The sequence below is a fragment of the Gymnodraco acuticeps genome, unplaced genomic scaffold (genome assembly GCF_902827175.1).
Source record: "Gymnodraco acuticeps unplaced genomic scaffold, fGymAcu1.1, whole genome shotgun sequence".
Taxonomy (NCBI): Eukaryota; Metazoa; Chordata; class Actinopteri; order Perciformes; family Bathydraconidae; genus Gymnodraco; species Gymnodraco acuticeps.
Window position 1 is genome coordinate 180,060 of NW_022990801.1, and position 23,429 is coordinate 203,488.

Below are 23,429 nucleotides of genomic sequence, written 5' to 3' on the forward strand. Positions count from 1 at the left end.
CAGCCAAAATGATGAAGAGAGAAACAAGAGTGTTGTTTTCCTCTGAGGACATGCTCCATCAAAGAGTCTCATATCTGGATGAATGGAGGATATTCAGTACTCACAGGTCTTCTGGATCTTGGCTCTGATCGTCTCATCATTGATCCTGTAGGGATGAACACAATCCAACAGTTATGGATCCAGTTTAAAATAAGTGTTTGTTCTTTGAGTCAGCTTCAGAGTCCTGATCTCATGCTTTACATCCCATCATATCTTCTCTGCAAACACTACGACTGACTGCCACAGCTCTCAGCTGCATGACAGGAAGTAACAGTCATTAGTCAAGGAACTAAAAACATCCCATCAAACACAGACTACCTTTTCCACTCTTCTGTCAAACCCCATATGTCTGGTGGAAAGTTGATCACTTACTAAATGTGGCTTTGCATTTCCAGCTGGCCTTCTCTAGTTGATGGAAGAATGAGAGAGCCTGCAGTCAGTGGGTAACATCACTGATCTGTTTCCCCAGTGAGAGTAACACCTCCCTGTGTTTCATACAATACTGCTGAACCAGCAGAGACCCCTTACTGACCTGAGGGTCTCCAGTCTGCAGTCTGGACTCTCCAGAAGATCTCTCAGCAGCTCCATATCTGAATCCTTCAGAACATTGAGACTCAGCTCCAGATCTCTCAGATGGATGTTGGACTTCAGAGCTGAGATCAGAGCAGAACAGCTGATCTCTGACAAACTGCAGTCCATCAGTCTGAATAAAGAAAACATGATGTCACTTTAGAAAACAAAGTTCCTGTTTGAAATAACTCCAGGTTTAATAATCTGTTCAGAGTCAAACAGGGTTTTAATGTCAGAGATGATGCAGAAACAATCCACTGATAATCTGGAACTCTAACTTTGATCAGATGTTGAACAACTCCTTCCTCTCCCTCACAGCTCCTCAGTACTGACAGCATCTCCACTGACTCCTGGAGCACAGGGTGAGTCTGTGGAAGCTCAAACTCTCTCCCTCACACATTCACCTTCTCTCTGTTACTCTGATCAATATTCAGTCATTAGCAGAAACGGAACAAATAACAATAACATTGTATTTGTTCAAATTCAGAAAATCATAAACACAAACAGATCAATATGAACTGCAGTCAGTGAACTGACCTGAGAGCCTCCAGTCTGCAGTTTGGACTCTTCAGTCCAGAACTCAGCAGCTCCACTTCTGAATCCTTCAGAGCGTTGTGAGTCAGCTCCAGCTCTCTCAGATGGGAGGGGTCAGACTTCAGAGCTGAGGCCACGACTTCACATTCAGTCTCTGAGAGTCCACATAGAGTAAGTCTATAATAAAACATATATTACAACATGTGTTCAAAAAAGAGGAAACATTATATTAACATCAAGCATTTGATGAAAAAAGATTTGGCATGTTCTGATAGACCTTTGCTGTTAGTCTATTTAATATAATAAATTATAATAGAGTGTAATGAGTTGTCAGTGTGATCTGATCTCATGTCTGTGCTCCTGCTGTCACTGACTGTTACCAAAAGAAACAGAAATTAAATGAATCACTTGACGATATTAGAGATGTACATATTTAAATGTTAGTTAATATTTGGATGTGAATGATGGATGAAGGATGTTTTGGCTTCTCTGAGCATCTGGACATTTATTGCGCACAAAAACACAATTAACAAACCAATAAAGATTCAATGTGTTCAACTTGATACCATCAGATGTTCCCAGTATATCAGCATTAAGACATAACTCTGTTGTTGGTGGAAATTATATAGATCTGATTTTAAACTAACACATTGTGATCAAAACGTGTGTCTGTTTAATGATAAAGAAACTACTAGAAAGTAATAATAACATGTTTCTGTGATAACTGTAAGTCCTGCTGTGTGGTGTGATCACATGCTGAGAAACCTCTCAAGTCCTTCATGTGTTCGACATGTCGCCTCCTTCACTCAATATGAAGAGAGGAACGCTTCAGTTTAACTATCATTATAAATAAATAGAAGAACAGTGTTGGTTTTATTTTGCTCTCAGTATTTAAACAGCAGAAATGTTATCGTGTTTATTTGAATAATTAAACTCCTGATCCACTTTAGTTTATAAAGTTAATCACATCTGGACTTACTTGAACTTCCTGCAGTTCCTCACGGCTGGAATCAGTCTCCGTCGTCCCTCAGGTGATGTGTTGTACTTCATCAGGTCCAACTCATCCAGAACCTCCTCTGACATCTGCAGCATGTAGGCCAGAGCAGAGCAGTGGATCACAGAGAGTTCCTTCTCTGATCTGTTCTCTGACTTCAGGAACTCTGTGATCTCCTGATGTACTGAGAGGTCCTTCATCTCTGTCAGACAGTGGAAGATGTTGATGCTCCTGTCAGGAGAGATTTCATAACTGCTCATCTCCTTCAGGTTGCTGATGGCTCTCTGGATGGTTTCTGGTCTGTTATCTGTGCGACCCAGCAGGCCTCCTAACAGTCTCTGGTTGGACTCCAGAGAGAGGCCGTGGAGAAAGCGGACAAACAGGTCCAGGTGGCCATTTTCACTCCAGAGGGATTTCTTCATGGTTCTCTGCAGGAAGACATCCAGGGATGGGTAATCCTGATCTCTGCTGTTGTTAAAGTCTCCATGCAGGAAGTCCTTCAGTACCTCTGTGTCTCTGTTGGTGTAACAGTGCAACAAGTAGACTGCAGCCAGAAACTCCTGAACGCTCAGATGAACAAAGCAGTAGACTGTTTTCTTGAAGATCACACTCTCTCTTTTGAAGATCTCTGTACAAACTCCTGAGTGCACCAAGCCCTCGTTGACATCAAGGCCACAGCGCTGCAGGTCTTCTTGGTAGAACATGATGTGTCCTTTCTCCAGACGTTCAAACGCCAGCCTCCCCAGCTTCAGAAGAAGCTCCCTGTCAGCCTCCGTCAGCTGCTGTGGACTCGTCTCATGTCCCTCTTCGTACTTCTGCTTCTTCCTCTCGGTCTGGACCAGCAGGAAGTGTGAGTACATGTCAGTGAGGGTCTGGGGCAGCTCTCCTCTCTGGTCTGTAGTCAACATGTGGTCCAGAACTGCAGCAGTGATCCAGCAGAAGACTGGGATCTGACACATGATGTGGAGGCTCCTGGAGCTCTTGATGTGAGAGATGATTCTGCTGGACAGGTCTTCATCACTCGATATCCTCCTGAAGTACTCCTCCTTCTGGGCGTCAGTGAAGCCTCGTACTTCTGTTACCCTGTCCACACACTCAGGAGGGATCTGATTGGCCGCTGCAGGTCTGGAAGTTATCCAGACGAGAGCCGAGGGAAGCAGCTTCCCCCTGATGAGGTTTGTCAGCAGCACGTTGACTGAGGACTGCTGAGAGACATCAGACACAACCTCATTGTTTCTGAAGTCCAGAGAAAGTCTGCTTTCATCCAGGCTGTCAAAGATGAGCAGCACTTTGCAGACAGCCAGCTGCTCTGCTGTGACCTTCTGTAAGGTTGGATGGAAAACATGGAGCAGCCTGAGAAGACTGTACTGCTCACCTTTGATCAGGTTCAGCTCCCTGAAGGAGAGCGGGGTCACCAGACTGACATCTTGGTTTCCCAAACCCTCGGCCCAGTCCAGAGTGAACTTCTGCACTGAGAAGGTTTTTCCAACTCCAGCGAATCCGTTGGTCAGGACCGCTCTGATGGGAGTCTGTTGGTCTGGTAAGGCTTTAAAGATGTCCTGGCACTTGATTGGAGTGTCCTGGAGGGGCTTCTTCTTGGAAGCTGCCTCCAGCTGCCTCACCTCATGTTGGGTATTAACCTCTTCACTCTGGCCTTGTGTGATGTAGAGCTCAGTGAAGATGCTGTTGAGGAGGGTTTCATTTTGATCAGTTCCTTCATTCACACGTTCACATCTCCTCCTCAGACTGATCATATGTTCATCTAAAACCTCCTGCAGACCACTATCTGCTGGAAGAGAAGGAAACGTGAGAGAATGAGGAAAATGCTCTGAGAATCTAATTATAACAATAAAACAACAAAAAACAGACTGAGTTTAAATGTTTGGTAACACTTTATATGAAGGTACACAAATTAACCATCAACTAGTTATTAATTAACATGCATATTAGCAGTATATTGGCTCTTTATTAGTCATTATAAAACTCTTATTAATGCCTTATTCTACATGACCATAATCTACAAGTAATAAGCCATTAGTTGAGAGTTTTTCCTCAATAACCCTCTAATTAGTGCTTATTTATTTCAAGAATGGAAGTTGTTGTACATGAGTTTTGGTCTTAATATGCTCTGCTCAATATGGGCCTAATAAGGCAGTAGTACCACAAGAATAGTAATTCTCCCATAATAACACTTAACAAATTGATCCATTCTTATGTAACAAGACATGACACTATAAGTGTTAATTGTGTCTAAATAACTCAAAATTAGGTATTTATATCTAAGAATATGTTTTGGGGTATTGACCCTTCAGCTACCAATAGCAAGGTGATATTGACCTGTATGTTTCATATTTGCACATTTATATTTTTGTGAAATTTGTACTTAAGGTTAGACAGGAAACCGGGTACAAGAAGTAGGAGAAAGTGAACTGAATAGCATGGCAGTAGACTACTAATTTCCCCTATGCAACCTGAAGAGTAACTAGGTCAAGTCCATCAGAAAGCATTGACTGTAAGTATAAGTGTAAGCCTTACACTTACACTGTAAGGATTAGTAAAATGTATTGTGTTTATGGGATGACATTTAGAGATGTTTAAACACAATGAGAAAATGCATTAGCATTCACGCTAGCATTTGCGTCAGCATTCGCGCTAGCGTTAGCATACACGGTAGCGTTAGCATACATGCTATTGTTAGCCATACTAGCCTGTAGGCCTATGTATGCTTATTGCACAGCATAGCATTAGCTATATTTACCTTGTTTACACTTAGCGGTCCTATGTTTTAATCTGTGTATGTTACACTTGCATGTATGAGATCATTAAGTGCCTTGTAACTTCTTTTTTTATAGTTTCACTCCGTTTGAATGTCAGTGGACTGCAAATAAGTCAATAAAGGAGCATGCTGAAAAAACCAGCATAGACCAGCTTAAGATGGTTGCTGGTTTTAGCTGGTGTTAGCTGGTGTTGGGCTGGTGTTAGGCTGGTGTTAGGCTGGTTTAGTTGGTTTACCAGGCTGGACAAGCTGGCCAGGCTGTTCTTGCTGGTTCAAGACCAGCCTGGTCAGCTAAACCAGCATAGCCCAGCATGGATGTCATGCTGGTCTATGCTGGTCTATGCTGGTGAAGCTGGTATTTATGCTGGTCTACCAGCATTCTTGCTGGCGAAACTGAAACAGACACAGACAGACAGAGAGGGCGGGACACGGGGAACGGCGAGACTGCAGTGGTTGAAACAAAGCGGTATGTTTTGACCAAGCGGCAAACTCTGGGCCACTTCCGGGATGCAAATCAGGAATTGCCTCAAACTGCAGTTCATCTAGTGGCCAGTAGGAGCAGTCTGCAGAAAGGAGCAATTTCCATAGACCCTAATGTTAAAATGCCCAACTTTACAGCAGAAATAAACATGTTTACATCGTACAAACATTTTATTCTCAGTATAGTTAGATTCCCCCTTCCTGTCTATGGATCCTGGAGTGAATTTTTTCTCAACTCATCTGTTTAATTAATATTCAGTCTTAAAGTTATGCATAAATTAGGGCGTGGTCACTTTGAGTGACAGCTCTGTCAAGTGACTGCTGCTGCTAGCTTCTTGTCTCTCTGCTAGCTGCTCCGTGAAGCTAGCTACAGGGACTCTGCCTGGTCAGTTCATCCAGGGAACACAACTTGAAGCCGGCCGTGGTTGTTTGTTCTTCATGCTTATATATCGGACTATTGTGACTCGCTCTGCGGTTAAAACAGACGGTGCATGAATGCGGTTTTGCGGTAAGTGAAATTTGAGTACTTTATTTATGTGTTAATGATTTTAATCAGCTACGTAATGAATGTTAAGGCTTGGGTTAGCGTGTAAGCGAGTGGTAGCTACATCGGTACTAACGATGCTAATAGTAGCCTCCAAGTGTTAAGCGTTAAGTGGGATAACACTGTAGAACAAACGGCTTCTGTTTGAGGTTGATAAAATAAGGTCATCCTTGTAACTTAGAGAGATATTTTATTATGTAGGTAGGAACTGTATGCATCGCTAAGGTTCATTTAAATTGGCTATGCTCAAGTATGTAGACAAGCTAACGTCGAAGTAGTGTATGTGAAATCAACTTCACAATAAGATGTGTGTATATTACAAATAATAATGTCATATTTCAAGATGATTAGGTTAGATATTACAATATGGTTGGTTGAGCTAGAGTTCATTATCTGAAGAACAAACCCAAACCTTGTTGTTTTTATTAATTGCATTACCAAATGGGTATCAAATAAACAGTAAGCATTGGTAACACAACTTCCAAAGTTACAGTAAAATAAAAAGGACCCTGACTCGGACAATACACAATCCAACATGTTCAACAGAAGATAATCAGTTATATTGTTTGTACACATGGTACTTTACATATATATATATATATATCTGTTTGTTTAAGGTGTCTATGTGATGCAGACAGGCTGGACCAGAGAGTGAGAGACAGAACTGGACTCCTCACAGCAGTGAACTTCAGCACAGGTACAACGATTCTATTTGTCATACTGTACAAATAATCAAGAAAGATATTGGTTTAAATAAATGAAGCATTGACTTTAATACACTGATATACATTCCATTAAACAATACTAAATACTAGATCACATCTGTTAAGTTGAGGGGTTTTTCATGCAAAAAGTTACATTTAGATATTTAGCAATATGACTTTGTCAGCTTTCTAATTTAATGTATTGAAGGCAAAGATATTAGTGAGAACTGCTACTATTTATCTCTCAATATTGTGTTATTATTTCAGTGAGACAACAGAGCAATCTTCTACAGTTGCACTACGTTTTGTAACAGTTAAATATTATTTTGATAACATATATTTCAATGTTGATGAACTTCATACTGTTCATTCATAATCTGTTTGTCTTTGTAGCTCTGTTGAAATAAAAAAAAAACATTACAATTATAAAATAATTATATCTACAGCCCCTAAACACACAAACACACCACTTTCATAAATAACACACTTGTTCTGCAATAATATGTTTTATGTTTCCTGTCATTTTTGTTAGGAAAGGACATGCCTGAAAGACACGACTCAACATTTTCTCCTTCTCTGAGGGTCAAGAAGAACATCCAAGAGCAACATTAAAAGCTGATGTTATGAGATTTTAAGACCAGTACAGGACATTCACTAAGAAACTACTTTTAGTCAGCTGATCGAATGCAGCTATTTCCACATCTACACTCCATCAGCTGATTATTTCTATTTGCCTCACTTTATATCACTTGTACCGCAGAGTTTGCAGCGTCACAAATAAATGGGGCCAATCTTCAGTCAGATGTGAATGTGTAATCTAACATTTTCAGTAAGAATAATGGACGAAAGGAGTGCAAATACAAATACAATTTATTGAAATGTGAACCAAAACTTAATCAAACATGTTTTAAATAAAAAGCACATATGGACAGAAGGTGTAAACCTATAATGTATAAGTAAACACATTTAGTCAAATAAAGTGACAGACTAGGCCTGTGCAGTTGGTATCAGCTGTGCCCAGCATGGGCTCCTCCATCAGGCCTGGTCCTCCTCGCTGAGGGAAGACCCTCAGTCCTCTCCAAACCAACAGACAGGACGTCCATCACGCGGAGGTTTCTCCCTGAAGTCTCTGCAGCTCTCTGGACACCACGCTGTCTCAATCCGTCCACACTGAATATGAGAGGGGGAAAATGAAAATAATAAATGCTTTAGAGTAGACAATAAGAAATATAAAGTTGACTGTTGAGTTGCTCAGTTTTTTTAGGTTGTCAATACTATTACTGTATAACTAATATCTCAGGTTAAGAGGCACATTGAAATAAAGATTGGTCTTTAAATACATTTTGTCTTTTGAATTGTTTGTCTAAAGTCAAGGATCTAGAACTGGTACTTAGTTCTAATGATACAGTCTGGTTATTATGCTGTTTGGAGGAGGCCTCACAGGTAAGAGCACTAACTAGCTACCATCACATGTACCTTAGCTTGACTTAAATGTATTAAACGTATAATTAAGTGATATCAAAATATAAATAACTAATGTCATGCAAACATATTAATATTTGCTTGATTGCAGTGTTGAATTTAGCACAATTGCATACAAACGTTAAGGGATTTTAAGATTCTGAAGTATTATGCTAAAAACTCAATAACTTAGATTATTATTTATAGTTTTGCTGAATAGTTTCATGTCCGCTTACCTTAGAAACGTAAAATGCGACGGCAGTGTGCAGATGGGGAGCATGTTAGCTTAGCTTGGTAGCTTCAGCTAGCTCTGGAACTTCCAGTTCGGTGGCAGCAGGTCCCGCCTCGGCTCCGCCTCTTTGCCCTTATTTGGAGCAGGCGGGAGTTGAACTCTGACGTCACTGTCGAGCCGTTAGTGGCCGACTCCGCCTACTAAGGGCTTCTCGGCAACTCTGCAGAATCCTATGGGTGACGTCACGGACCCTACGTTCATTTATATATACAGTCTATGGTTTTGACTGGCACTAACGGTACGTCCACACAGCCGCATTAAAAAAATCTTGGAGGTGGGCGTATCTGAAGCTTGGGAATGTTTTGCGAGCAACGCGACCAACCAATCACATGAATCTCCCGCCCCCGACATACAAAGCAATAGCAATGTTAAAACGAAGTAAACTAGATATAAAATCCCCAAACAGGTGAAAACCTACCAGTTTCACCCACTGTCTCTGCCTCCTCCCTCCATGCCTGGTTCCTCCGGTTTGTATCCCGGTAAGTTAATAGGGACTGGTCATAAAGAACCGGGTGATTTGCTACCGCAATAACTAATTTCTCCTCCATTTTCAGGAATATAGAAAATGAACTCCGGTATGTCACTCCCAGCTTGCACGCGGTTTGATTGGCTAGCGCTTGTACTGTCAGATTTGCATAAACGGGATTTGATTGGCTGACGCTTCCACCTCAGGTTCAAAAGTTGAACATTGCTTAAAGGGCCCATTGCATGCTTTTCCGGTTATTACCCGTCTCCTTGTGTGTTATGAAGGTGTCCATGCATGTAAACAGTCTGCAAAGTCAAAACCCCTCAAAGTACACCCTGTAGGGAGTAAAACTCTAACACAGAAAAGACCTCCCCCAAAAGCCTCGTTGGAGATTTCTCAGTTTCCATTGTTTACTTCCTGCCCCGCGTGACGTAGCTGCACCGCGTGACGTCACTTCCTCTGCCAGCCGACCATATTAAGTGTCGTAAAACCTGCTTCTTTTCAAAGCTCTATCCAGTCATGTCGCGGAGGGTCTGTTGCCTGTCTTGTGTGGAGAAATCCACAATGTTTGCAGTACCGAAGGCAGAACCACGACGAAGTCAGTGGTTGACATTCCTTTTTAACACTGTTCCAGCTGATTTACCAGCCGGTACTGTTGTGTGTGCGTGGCATTTCACGGACCAAAGCTTTAAAAACTTAACAATGTTTAGCTTCGGACTTGCAAAGCTGATATTGGAGGACGATGCTGTTCCTACTTTGTTTGGACCAGCGGGAGATTCGGGTACACAACCTGTAAGTATTCATTGTGGTTTGTGTATTTATTCTGTTTAAAACAAACAATGTATCTACCACGACTGTGTAAATGCTATGCTATGCTAATGCTATGCTACCGAGGTAAACACGAGGGCTAACGAGCATTCCCAGATCTCAACACCGATGTTAGCACATGGCCTTACATGTATCTCATAGCAGGAGAATGTCTGCAAACACACACGAAATACTCATAGACAGTATACTCCGGGTGATTTAACCATACGGTCAGTAATTACAGTTGCCGTTCGTGTATTCTACCGAGCTACCATTAATAAGATAAGCTAGAAGCTCTAACCTAGAGATGTTGTGAAAAACATTGTTTTCATGCCAGCTACAATGAATGACCGAACGTAGCAGACTAACTGTATAATATTGCAATTGTAAGATGTTCTTGCTAAGCCTAGACTAGCTGTTAAACTGCATATTAGGTTAGCATATTAGCTGGCAAGCTAACTGTTGATTACTGATAGATAATCATAGCTGGAGAATTTCGTCTGCAAACACACACGAAATACTCATAGACAGTATACTCTGGCTGATTTAACGTACGGTCAGTCGCCAAACATAATTACATTGAAGTTGGCGGTCCTAGCAGCTATGCTACTGAGTTACAAAGAGTCTGAAATATTACGCTACATGGGAAAAGGTAGCAGACTATCTGTAGAACATTGTAATTGTAAAAGTGTTGCTTTTATGAAATTGACTGTTTTCCTCGGATACAAAATTAATTGTATGAATACTATGTGTATCTTTCTTAGAGTACATCACAGCAGGAACACAATACCCACCGCTCCAGTACAGTCGGATGTCAAACAGACCGTCCACAGACTGTGTGGGAACTCAGAGGGTTGAGACACGGTCTGTGGGAACACAGACAGTGGAATGTAAAGTGTCCGCCATTTCTGTTGCTACACAGTTGGCCCGGGGAACACTGAAATCGGCACACGTGAGAAGCAAAGGTACAGTAGACTATAACACTGACAAATCACAGATACATTACCTTAATTGTGCTTTTATTACATGTACAGCACTTGGGCTCGACCAAAAATCGTTTTTAAATGTGCTCTATAAATAAAACCTTATTTGATATTATTGTATATCACAGAAATACTGTTATGTTGACTACAAGAAATACAGTGCTGTTTGTAGTTTGTACATTTTTCATGAATTAATCTGTCAGATGTACACAAGTTGTTGGCCTTTTACAATGTATTAGTGTCTTATCTAATGTACATAGTATTTATGCACTTTTCCCTTTTTATTAACAGGCATCCAGGCCACGGTGTCTTTCAAAAGTGTTGGCACTAAAACTTCCACCTACACAGAAATTCCCTTGTCCTCTACACCAATAAAGGGCCCAGGATTGGGACCTCGCAAGAGACCTCGACTGGAGTTGGAGGAGGAACAAGCAGAGACGTCGACAGAATTTGAGGAGACTCTGGGTTCGAGTTACCACCCTGATGATACTGTAGAAGAATGCGATGTATCGTATCACTAATCCTAGGATAATGTGAGTACTCTTTAGAATGGGAATTTACAGTGATATGAATATGTATGGAGGTTTCCTGGCTATGAAATGTTTTCAGACAGAAGGGTGTCGCACTGACAGGCAATTATCATATGTATGTTATGGTTGATATATGAAGTGTGGAATTTCCACCACACCCTTGAATGTTGTCCATCACAGCACGTCATTTCCACACTATGGCTTGAATATTAACTTGTGCATGTGCTTTTTTTTTTATCAGGTTTGTCCAAGAAACTTCTGAAACTTACACAGAACAAGGACTGTGACACGAAGTTGAAGAGGTGGCTGCGCAGCATAAAAAACCATGTCTACTGGAGTGCGACGAGCACAACCTCGGGGCCGGAGAAGGTGGCAAGGTGGACGTCACTGGTCAACCACCTACAAAACGTTCACGTGCATGATGAACCCCTGTTCCCCAAGTGCACACATCCTGTAGGAGCCGCAAGCGATGCAAATAAACCTTACCTAAAAGGTGGTAAGTTCAATATTTCACTTCCTTCTTAAGATCAACAATATAGAATGTAAATATAACATTGTTGTTATGGCAAATTATTGTTGTAATGTTCTAATGTGCTGGTGATTTACCTAATGTCTTTGTCATTTTACTCAAGGCTCAATAACACTCGCCAGAGTTGAAACGATACTCACCAACAAGAGAGTTCTCAAAGATGTGCTAAAGCTAAGCCATCACTACCAGACCTCATCCCTGGAGTCCTTCCACAACTTAATTCTGCATTTTACCCCAAGCAATGTGGTTTTCCCCTTCATTGGAATGTTGTGCAGGTAATACACTGTATACTTTATTCTGTAGCATCTTATAACACAGTCACTGTTTAGTGGCATGAGAGTTTTATTCTGTCATAACACAAAATCTCATTTTATTTTGCTATTCTATAGGTTGTGTCTAGCAGCAATGCATCACAACGAGAATGCTGGGCGTGACCAAGCGACAACTGCTGCAGGAAAACTTGTCTTCAAATTGGCTTATCCAAAATCAAAGAGGGGAGAGTGTACGGTCAAGCCTGTTAAGAACGACCCTACATACAGTAAGTTGTGAAATATTTGTTTTTATTTGTATTATTATTAACAGAACTTACATTTCAAATGATTAAAGATACAATGAACAATACAAGTATTACATTAAATACAAAAAGTGAATAACAATAACAAATTATTTATACAATGCTTTCTTTTTCAGTCTATGTGGATGAGCTGACGAGGCTTGTGTTTCACAAAGTCTTTCTGGACCCTACACCCTTTGTGGACGAGCTGAAACGAATCCACGTCCCAGAGGACCTGTCAACTCAATTTGACAGGCCCCCCAAGGAGGAAATGATTGTCAGCCATTTCTCCCGTTTCCCCCCAAAGGAGGTCGAAATCCTACATATTGTCCAGCCAGATCTGGAAACTCCTGGCGGATCCGGAGCACAACACACGACGGAATCACCACTCTGATGCCTCGCCCTAAATATCCCCAGCACCAGCTTACAAAGCTGCGATACGCAAGATATCGAAAACGCCTATCAGGAGAGGAATGGATGATGTACAGTGTATAAATATACATTCACACATTTTGTACATTTGTAAAAATAAAGTTTGATGGAAATACTTAGTAGCCTTTCTTTCCTGAATTATTTGCTCCTATAACATATCATTCATATATAGCAAACCATGATTTGATTTTTCATCAAACGGTAGTAGTTTATTACAGGTAACAATAACTTACTCTTCTTCCGTTGTATTTGTCAAAGGTCCGAAACTGTATTTATAAATATTGTGGAGATTCTGCAGGGTGTATGGGTTCAAGCAGTTAGGCTCTAGTCCTGGGTGGTCAACCATGCAGTTAATGGGTTCTGGAACTTGCAGCATGCGTGTTACAACCTATGAAGGTAAGATGTGTTACAAAACACGTTTAGCAATTAAACCAACTATGGGAAAGGTTTACAAAATAAACATTCAATTACTAAGGAAGTAATAAAAGTGCATATAATAGTCTATTGACTTTAAAAATATGTATGCTGTATATCTTGGCAAATGTGTTGTCCCTATCTCCACTTAACACCAATTCAGACATCATGACACAATTCCATCAGATTAATGATAAAAACCTAGAGGACATTATTCAACTTCTGAAATCCTCCTCCTGCTGCCTTGATATTATTCCAACAGGATTTTTCAAAGATGTTTTTCCTTGCATGGCCTCAGATCTACTTCATATAGTAAACAAATCTCTTCACTCAGGTATTTTTCCACAGGCCCTGAAAACTGCAGTCATTAAACCACTCTTAAAAAAGAAGAATCTAGATGCTTCAGTAATGAACAATTACAGGCCCATATCAAACCTGCCATTTCTAGGTAAAATCATTGAAAAAGTTGTTTTTCAACAGTTGAGTAATTTCTTGCATTTAAATGACTGTTTTGATGTGTTCCAGTCAGGCTTTCGTCCAAACCACAGCACTGAGACTGCTCTTGTAAAGGTCTTCAATGACATCCACTTAAACACAGACAGTGGCAGAACTTCAGTGTTAGTATTATTAGATCTCAGTGCTGCGTTTGACACTGTTGACCACAACATATTACTAGACCGACTGGAAAACTGGGTGGGACTTTCGGAAACAGTTCTGAATTGGCTTGAATCCTACTTAAAGGACAGAAACAACTTTGTTTCTATAGGTAAATACACATCTGAGTTGACAAATATGACATGTGGGGTTCCTCAAGGCTCCATCTTGGGGCCTCTTCTCTTTAACATCTACATGCTACCACTGGCTCAGATAATGAAGAACAACAAAATAAGTTACCATAGCTATGCAGATGACACACAAATTTACGTAACAATTTCACCAGGAGACTATGCTCCAATTCAAACACTGAGTAAGTGCATTGAACAAATCAATGACTGGATGTGTCAGAACTTTCTCCAATTAAACAAGATAAAAACTGAGGTAATGGTTTTTTGGAGCCAAGTCAGAACGTATAAAAGTTAGCGCTGAGCTTCAGTCTGCAATGTTCAAAACAACAGATAAAGCCAGAAATCTAGGTGTAGTCATGGACTCTGACCTGAGTTTCAACAGTCACATTAAAACAGTTACTAAATCAGCCTACTATCACCTAAAGAATATATCTAGGATTAAAAGACTAATGTCACAGCAGGATTTGGAAAAACTTGTCCATGCTTTTATCTTCAGTAGACTCGACTACTGCAATGGTGTCTTCACAGGTCTCACTAAAAAATCTATTAGAAAGCTGCAGCTAATTCAGAACGCTGCTGCTCGAGTCCTCACTAACACTAAGAAAGTGGATCACATCACTCCTGTTCTGAAGTCTTTACACTGGCTTCCTGTGTGTCAAAGAATAGATTTCAAAATACTGCTGCTGGTTTATAAAGCACTGAATGGTTTAGGCCCAAAATACATTTCTGACCTCCTGCTAAATTATGAACCATCCAGATCTCTCAGGTCTTCAGGGACTGGTCAGCTTTCTGTCCCCAGAGTCAGAACTAAACATGGAGAAGCAGCGTTCAGTTATTATGCTCCAAATCTCTGGAACAAACTCCCAGAAACCTGCAGGTCCGCTGCAACTCTGACTACTTTTAAATCCAGGCTGAAGACTTTTCTTTTTGTCGCTGCTTTTAATTGAACTATTCATATCTTAGACTGCACTGTAACTTTTATCCATGTACTTTTTTTCTTTTTTTTCTTTTAATGTTTAATTGCACTGTAACTTTTATCCATGTATTTTTTCTTTTAATGTTTATTTTTATTAGCTATTCTTTTTAATGACTGATTTTAAAATGCCATTTTCTTAATCTCTTTCATTTTTTGTAAAGCACTTTGAATTGCCTTGTGTTGAAAAGTGCTATATAAATAAACTTGCCTTGCCTTGCCTTGCCTTGCCTTGCCTTGCCTTGCCTTGCCTTGCCTTGCCTTGCCTTGCCTTGCCTTGCCTTGCCTTGCCTTGCCTTGCCTTGCCTTGCCTTGCCTTGCCTTGCCTTGCCTTGCCTTGCCTTGCCTTGCCTTGCCTTGCCTTGCCTTGCCTTGCCTTGCCTTGCCTTGCCTTGCCTTGCCTTGCCTATATGTGTGCTACTGTTGGTGTTTTCAGCTAGCTGCCGACATAATGTAACTAAGCTAGGCTACCTTTCTTATGCTATTGCAGCACACGTTTTCTCCGTCACTTGGCATCAAAGCGCAGTTTCCACAACGGCACCTAAATAACAACAGTTGTAGGTACATCTGATGACATCTGAAATGTAAGACATATACTAGATAAAAACGTACCACAATGACACTGTTTGGTCTGCTCTAGTGAACGGCGAGGCAAGACTCGCGATTTGGTCTATTCTAGGATCGAACGGAGGTTCGAAATTGTATGCTCCATACGCCATTGTATGCTATATGTAAGCTATCTATTTATCTATATAACTCTATCTATCTATCGATTCTCAAATCTAGTATTGCTATGTTGCTAAGTACCCGCTAAACCACTTTACGGCAGATGTCAACAGGGGCAGAGCCTCTCTGGTGGTTGACTAATCAGAACAGAATGGCAGAGCTGACCAATCGGAGCACACTGGACGCACAAGAGGGTGGGGGCAGGAACTCCATCGAGCCGTTTAGCACAGGGAGTGAAAACTCATACTATACAGAGATAATGTATGAGAAACCAATCTGTGTTTGGAAAATTGCACAGTATTTTTCTATTGTAATATCCCTCAACAATGGTATTATGATCAGTAGAAAGGACCATGCAATGGGCCCTTTAACTTTTGAATCCTGAAAATCCTGGAAATCTTCGCTTTGCTTCCCACAATGCAGTTCGGCGAAAAGTGAGGCAACGTGACGTCACCCCATTCAAAGTGAATGGGCAGAAGCGTTGGAAGATTTCTTAACGCTGCTGTGTGGACGGGCCGTAACGGAGCGTCCACACTACAGCTTCAAAAAAAGCTCGGAGCTGGGCGTGTCTGAAGCTTGGGGATTTTATTCAAGCAACGCGACCAACAACCAATCACATGAATCTCACGCCCCCGACATACAAAGCAAAAACCCCCGGGGATTTTATGGGAGCAATATATATATCAACTCCCCAAACAGGCGAAAACCTACCAGTTTCACCCACTGTCTCTGCCACCTCCCTCCATGACTGGTTCCTCCGGTTTGTATCCCGGTAGGTGAAGAGGGTCTGGTCATACAAAACCGGGTGATTTGCTACGGCGATAATTAGTTTCTCCTCCATCTTTTTTTTAAAATATAGAAATGAACGGCGGGATATCTCTCCCAGCTTAGACGCGGTTTGATTGGCTACGGCTTGAGCTGTCAGATTTTCAGAAACGGGATTTGATTGGCTGGCGCTGGCTACTCCGGCGTCTCCGGCGGAGACGGACCGCTATGCTACCCACAATTCAGTTCGGCGAAAAAGCGAGACAACGTAACGTCACCCCATTCAAAGGTAATGGGCAGATTGAAGCTGTCGACGCTGTAGTGTGGACGGGCCGTAACGGTCGTGGAGTGAAGATCAGTTGAACGTTTCTGTGACTCCGCCCAGCAGCTGCTCTTCTGAGAGGCACCGCTCTGACAGCTCTGTCTACTGGGAAACGTGCTAAAAGTCCTTCTGGAGGTAAGCTACACTACACAATTTCACCAAGTCTGAGAGTAAAAGCTTTCTCGAAGGTTCGTTTTGCTTTCTTACAACGTTACATTAATGTTAACTTAACCTTACGTTTGCTAGGAGGCTAGCTGTCTTAGCTAACAACAGTTAGCAACTAACGTTTTCTGCAGTTTGTGTTTCCCCTGAAAAACGTGATGTAGTTATTTAAGGGTAAGTTAACTTAACGTTATCTTACAAGTTGAGAGAGTTTCGTTTTGTTTAAAATCGTCAATGTAATGCCATTAGAGGTGTTGTGTTGAACATGAAGTTAGCTAACTGTAGCTCTCTACCAAAGGTTAGCATGTTAAGCTGTACTTCTGTGGCAGCTAGCTTAATACAAAGAGGGTTTTTGTGCTTCATTGTAAACTTTTCTTACAAATGTGTGTTAATCTACCTGAAATTGTGGGGACAGTTTTTTTCTACTCAATGATATTATGATAATATGATTTTTTTGGGGAATTTCAGTTTTATTGGACAGTAGAGATCTACTGGAAACAGTGGAGAGGGAGGAGATGATATGCAGCAAAAGGCCGAGCCGGATGGTTGCTGCTCCGTGTGGAACGTGTTCTATCAGGTAAAGCACTTTGGTACCCAGTTATTTATGGTATTGAGGTTGAATTTAGCCTTTGGAAGGTATTTTCCAACAGTGCATTGTAAAGACTGAAAAAGCAGGCTCAGGTTAAAGCTTGACATGATTTGTTCTTTTACTTAAGAGGATGTTTGTCCTCCTGTCTTCTCTTATTTCCTTATCTTTCTTTCAGGTGTAACATCTACTAATGGTTGTACATGACATAGACCTCCTCCACCTCTTTGCTGTTCTACTAGTCAACCCTCCTGATCAGAGCCTTTCATAAATAGTGGTAAGTTGTTTTACAGTTAAGTGTACGTTAATTTAGCAACTTAATGCTTTACTGCTGTTGAATAAACCCTATATATATATTAGGGGTGCAACAACTAATCGACTTAATCGATTAAAATCGATGACCAAATTAGTTACCAACTAATTCAGTCGTCGATTCGTTGGTGACGTGTGTTTTACGCACCGTTAAGCTCCAACGTTATCGGTCTTTTTATCGGTGTAGAGGAAACTTCTGTGTAGCTATTCAGTGGGAGTCACCGACTCAGGAAGGAGACACGGTAGGAGCAGTAGCTTTGATGTCAAACACTGATGGTTTATTTGGAGTTACGGCTGGAGGATTCACATCACAAGTCCAAGAGTCAGAGGTTCTGACTTCACGGTAGAGTTGCCACGTCAATTCTGGAGAGCCTCTCTCTTGCCAGCCCATTTAACTGGTTCCACAGAGAGTCATCAACATGTTTTGATAAGATAGCTTTAGATAGTTTGGGCACACTAAGTTACCAGCTTCCGCCACTTATGGCCTTGCATATGTCATGCCCTGGAGTCCTCAGACAACAGAGAAGGAAGTGTCCCAGTGTACCCACAATACAGACCATCTGTGACCCAGTATTGACCTGTCACAGAATGGGAACAATAACATTATTGGCTGAAACAGCCTGTGTCCTTAAAGGAGGTAAACAGACGTCAAGGTTTGTCCTGTACGTCATATCTAGGAGTCTAGGACAATTATTTCCCTAACAATCGGTACTGGAGACATTTAAAAAATATATGTCATATGTATTATTGCTACAAAAACATTATATCGCAGTCTTAGTGTCGCCAACTCGTTTCTAATGTGCAAAAAGACAAAGAAATGCGTCTATGATGTATTTTCGATCTTTCCAATCCAGACGAAATCTCTCTCCCCTCTGTGTGCGAGGGGGCAGGGCAGTTTACACACACGCGTTTAGCATGTAAGGGCGGTAACACGAGCAATTTGTCTAAACATTTAGCTAAAGTGCACCACATTCAGACGGAGAAATGCACCGGGTTCGACTGTCTTTCTTTCTAGCCCCATCCACGAATAACTTTTCCACGTCACCAACACACGGAGTTAACAAATTATACAAACATGGGTTAATGATTAGAGGTAACTGAGTTATTTATTTTGTTAAAGTTTCAGCTATTCTGTTCACAATTCTGTCATCAGATTATTTAATACGATTTGTTAAAACATTGTTGTTTCTTTTGATGTGAAATATTATTTATTTAATTGAAATAAAAAGCAATGTTAATTTTGTTCACAACTTGTTAAGTTAATTTAATAATATATGTATTTTAGAATCAAGTATTCATCTTTATTGTCTTCATTGTTAGTTTCAGGGTTCGTACGGTCATTGAAAACCTGGAAAAGTCATGGAAATTCAAAATGCAAATTCCAGGCCCTGGAAAAGTTATGGAAAACAATATTTTTCCCAAAGTTTTGGAAAAGTCATGGAAATGTAACTAAAGTTGCGTCAAATATAATTTACATTTTATCTAATCGCCAAAATAATCTGCGGTCGCGAGCTGTTATGTGCCATCATGACGCGCATGGTGTTATTTTTTAATATATGAAGCGCGAGCTGTGTGCTCGAGTCTTCCTGCCTGTCGGCTGAACTCTGCTGCTCCGGGATGAGGGTCAGCTACATTATCTACGGTGCGTTCGTTAACTGTGCGGAGTCACTGTGGCACAGACTGCACCGCTGGTGAACAGCTGTTAGAACGGGCCGTTCAGGTGTTCAGAGCAGAGCGGCAGAGCGTGATGTGAACTGAAACGTTTTTCTGTTGCAATATTATTTAAGGAATCGTTGAGCTAGCTAGCATACATTGTCACTATCTGCTAACGTTAGCTTTAGCCTTCGTTTTCTAATAGTTTTTTTCATAGGCTATAAACAGAGGTGGTATAAGTATAGATATTGTGCAAGAGTAAAAGTAGAAGTACTCCGTCTCAGATCTTGTACTTTAGTAGAAGTACTCAGATCTTGTACTTAATAAAAGTATAGTACTCAAATATTGTAGTAAAAGTAGAAGTACTCAGATATTATACTGGAGTAAAAGTACCAGAGTGCAACAGTGCAACATAATAATACAGAAAAACAGTGCAACACAATAATACAGAAAAACAGAAAAATATAGTGCAAGTATTCAAAAAATATTAAAAACTAAATACAAAAAGAAAAATAGTTTAAAAAAAGTGAAATAGTGAAATAAGAGTCTATATGCAAGCTATTGGAATGATATATTAGATAAATAGATACATAATTACTAAGTAGCAGATGAATGTTATGGATGTTGTTGTGGGATGAAACTTTCTCTGAATCTGGTGGTTTCTGTCCGGATGCTGCGGTAACGCCTGCCAGGCGGCAGCAGACTGAACAGTTTGTGGCTGGGGTGGTGGGGGTCTTTTATAATCCGGACGGATTTCTTCCTGAGCCGCTGGGAGTAAAGGTCCTCCATGGATGGCAGCTGGTGATGTTCTGTGCAGTTTTCACCACCCTCTGTAAAGCCTTACGATTGAGGGCGGTGCAGCTGCTGTACCAGGCCGTGAAGCAGCCAGTCAGGATACTCTCTATGGTGCACCTGTAGAAGTTGCAGAGTATCCTGGAGTCCATGTTGAACCTCCTCAGCCTGCGGAGGAAGAAGAGCCGCTGTCAAGTTTTTTGGTGATGGTGGTAGTGTGAAGACTCCATGTCAGGTCCTCAGTGATGTGGACACAGAGGAACCTGAAGCTGCTGATTCTCTCCACCGTAGTCCCATTGATGGCGATGGGGGCGTGTCCCTCTCTCTGCTGCTTCCTGTAATCCACAATCAGCTCCTTTATTTTGCTGACGTTGAGATGGAGGTTGTTATCCTGGCACCAAGATGTCAGGTTTTCGACCTCCTCTCCGTACGCCGTCTCGTCGCCGTCTGTGATCTGGCCGATGACGGTCGTGTCGTCAGCAAACTTCACGATGGTGTTGGAGCTGTGTATGACCACGCAGTCGTGAGTGAACAGGGAGTAGAGGAGAGGGCTGAGCACGCAGCCTTGAGGGGCTCCGGTGTTGAGGATCAGGGTGGAGGATGAGATATTTACCACCCGCACTGCCTGGGGTCTGCCTGTCAGGAAGTTCAGGATCCAGTCACAGAGGGCGCTGTTAAGCCCGAGGTCTCTGAGCTTGATGACCAGCTTGGAGGGCACAATGGTATTGAAGGCTGAACTGTAATCAATGAACAGCATTCTCTATGTGTTCCTCTGGTCCAGGTGTGAAAGGGCAGTGTGGATGGTGAGGGCTATGGCGTCGTCTGTGGACCTGTTTGCTCTGTAGGCAAACTGCAGGGGATTCAGATAGTCAGGGAGGGAGAAGGTGATGAATGATTTGACTAACCGCTCAAAGCACTTCATAATGATGGAGGTGAGTGCTACTGGGCGGTAGTCATTGAGGCTGGTGATTTTTGTCTTTTTGGAGACAGGAACGATGGTGGAGTGTTTAAAACATGTGGGGACTACAGACTGCAGCAGGGACCTGTTGAAGATGTCTGTGAACACCTCTGCCAGCTGAACTGCACACATCCTGAGAACACGGCCAGGGATGCCATCAGGTCCAGGAGCCTTGTGTGGGTTGGGGCAGGGCTCCTGATCCTTCTCTGTACCCCCAGCCTGGCTGCTCTCAAATCGTGCAAATAAACTGTTCAGTTCATCTGGAAGAGATGCGCACGCCGACACTCCCGCAGCACCACCCGCTGCTCCTTTGTAGTCTGTCATTGTTCTTAGTCCCGCCCACATGTTCCGGGTGTCACAACCTCTAAAGTTAGATTCCACCTTCTCTTTGTACTGTCTCTTTGCACTGCTAATTACTCTCCGCAGTTCATACCTAGAATTCCTGAACTCCTCCAAATCTCCAGCTCTGTGCGCGATAGTGCGCGCTTTCAGTGTGCCACGCACCTCGCCGTTTATCCAGGGCTTTTGATTTGGGAATGTTCGTACAGAAACCTTCGGTACCACGTCATCGATGCATTTCCCAATGTAGCAGATGACCGTATCCGTGTGTGTGTTGATGTTATTGTCCTCAAACACACTCCAATCCGTAGATGCAAAGCAATCCTGCAGTGATCACAAATACATAAAATCTGACATGTTTTGGTATGTGTCTGAACCTCTCTTTAGTGGTTCATTAATAAAACAGACAGTTCAATGTGTGCCTACTTTGTTCATGTGCTGTTGAGGTTCATTTCAGTAGTTGTGTGCTATAATCAGGACTGCACATAACTGGTGCGCAGATGCGCATGCGCACCTCCGCCAAAAAAAGAGCACCGGGTCATTTGAAAAAAGGCGCATTTGCGCACCAACATTGAGAGAGAGAGAAGGGAGAAGAGAGGAGAGAGAAGGGAGAAGAGAGAAGGGAGAAGAGAGGAGAAAGGAGATAGAAGAGAGAGAGAGAGAAAGATATTTGCGAGTTGCATATTAACTCTGGGCCGGCCCGTAGCACTGGCATTATAGATGTTCGCCTAGGGCGCCAGATCTGTGGAGGCGCTGCGCTGACAGCTCTCGGAGGGAAACAAAATGTTTTGACCGTTGGCGCTCATCCTAATTTTCGGCCTTGATGTAACAATATTCATAATTAAGTAAATGTAACACCCTTTTCACCCCGGTTACACGTTTCATTTGCCCTGTACGATGGGATGTTGGCTTTTCTGGCGCCCGCAGCTCACAGCCAAAATGCGAGTGAGCGTGGGAGAGAGGGAGGGTTGTTAGGGCTGTTGTTATTAGAATCTGGTGCTAGCTAAGAAGAAGATGTTTCTACAATAATGTGGAGGAGAGCTCTCTCCAGTCAGACTGAGAGGCTGATAACTACAGCTCAGTGAGGCAAAGGACTCTTGAGTGTTTAGATAGTTCACTTTAGTCTAAGTTCAAACGATTTGGTCACAATTTATGTAAACACACATTTCCAAGGCACTCCTTTATAATTATTGGGATAAACAGGTTTGAAATCATTCCAATGTATACTATAGGACAGTAACCAAAAATATCCTTTAAAACTGGAGAGATAAAAAAAAAATGCATAAATAAATAAATGTTGAGGTAAAATAAGAATGAACAACACAAATAAAATAAGTTTAATTTTTTATTGGCTATGATAGGTTATTGGTTATGTTCACATACTTATTTGATTACATCCACTTGTCTAAGATGACAACAGAGACTTTCGACCCAAAACCAGCTGTTGACTTGTGGATGCAAGCATCTAATCGCAGACTCAACCAGAGAGAAAGTAGTAGGCCAACATCATCAGCTACCATGTCTGACAGAGAGGAAGACAGTGAGGAGAACAGTCAGGAGGGTAGTGATGACAGCTTGTAGGATTACTGGTCGTGCTAATGTTGTCTTGTGTTCACCTCTGCATGTGTGTTCTCTGTTCACCTCTGCATGTGTGTTCTGTGTTCACCTCTGCATGTGTGTTCTGTGTTCACCTCTGCATATGTGTTCTGTGTTCACCTCTGCATGTGTGTTCTGTGTTCACCTCTGTGTGTTCAGTGCCGTGTGTCTGGCAAATAAAGTCAAGACCCCCTCAAAAGTTACGGTTTATTTCATTTTAAGGATGAGCACCAAGCAACATCTCCAGGTGCTCCTTTGAGAACCAGGGCAAAAAAGTTATGTGCACCCCTGGCTATAATGTATTTACAAAGTGTGAAGAGGAGGCAACTTTAGAATAGGGAACCTGTTCAGG

At 41.8% G+C, this 23,429-nt stretch overlaps 1 protein-coding gene across 1 annotated transcript in view; it reads right to left on the reverse strand.

Annotated features, from left to right (window-relative positions):
• LOC117557105 (protein NLRC3-like) overlaps window positions 1–23,429 on the reverse strand; it is a 30,479-nt gene that overhangs the window by 1,508 nt on the left and 5,542 nt on the right. The window contains exons 2-5 of the mRNA XM_034232791.1: window positions 2,123–3,926; window positions 1,147–1,320; window positions 572–742; window positions 105–145 (exon numbers count right to left, since the gene is read on the reverse strand). Of these exons, the coding sequence (XP_034088682.1) occupies window positions 105–145; window positions 572–742; window positions 1,147–1,320; window positions 2,123–3,891 (2,155 nt within the window). The 5' untranslated portion in view covers window positions 3,892–3,926. The remainder of the gene's footprint in view (window positions 1–104; window positions 146–571; window positions 743–1,146; window positions 1,321–2,122; window positions 3,927–23,429) is intronic.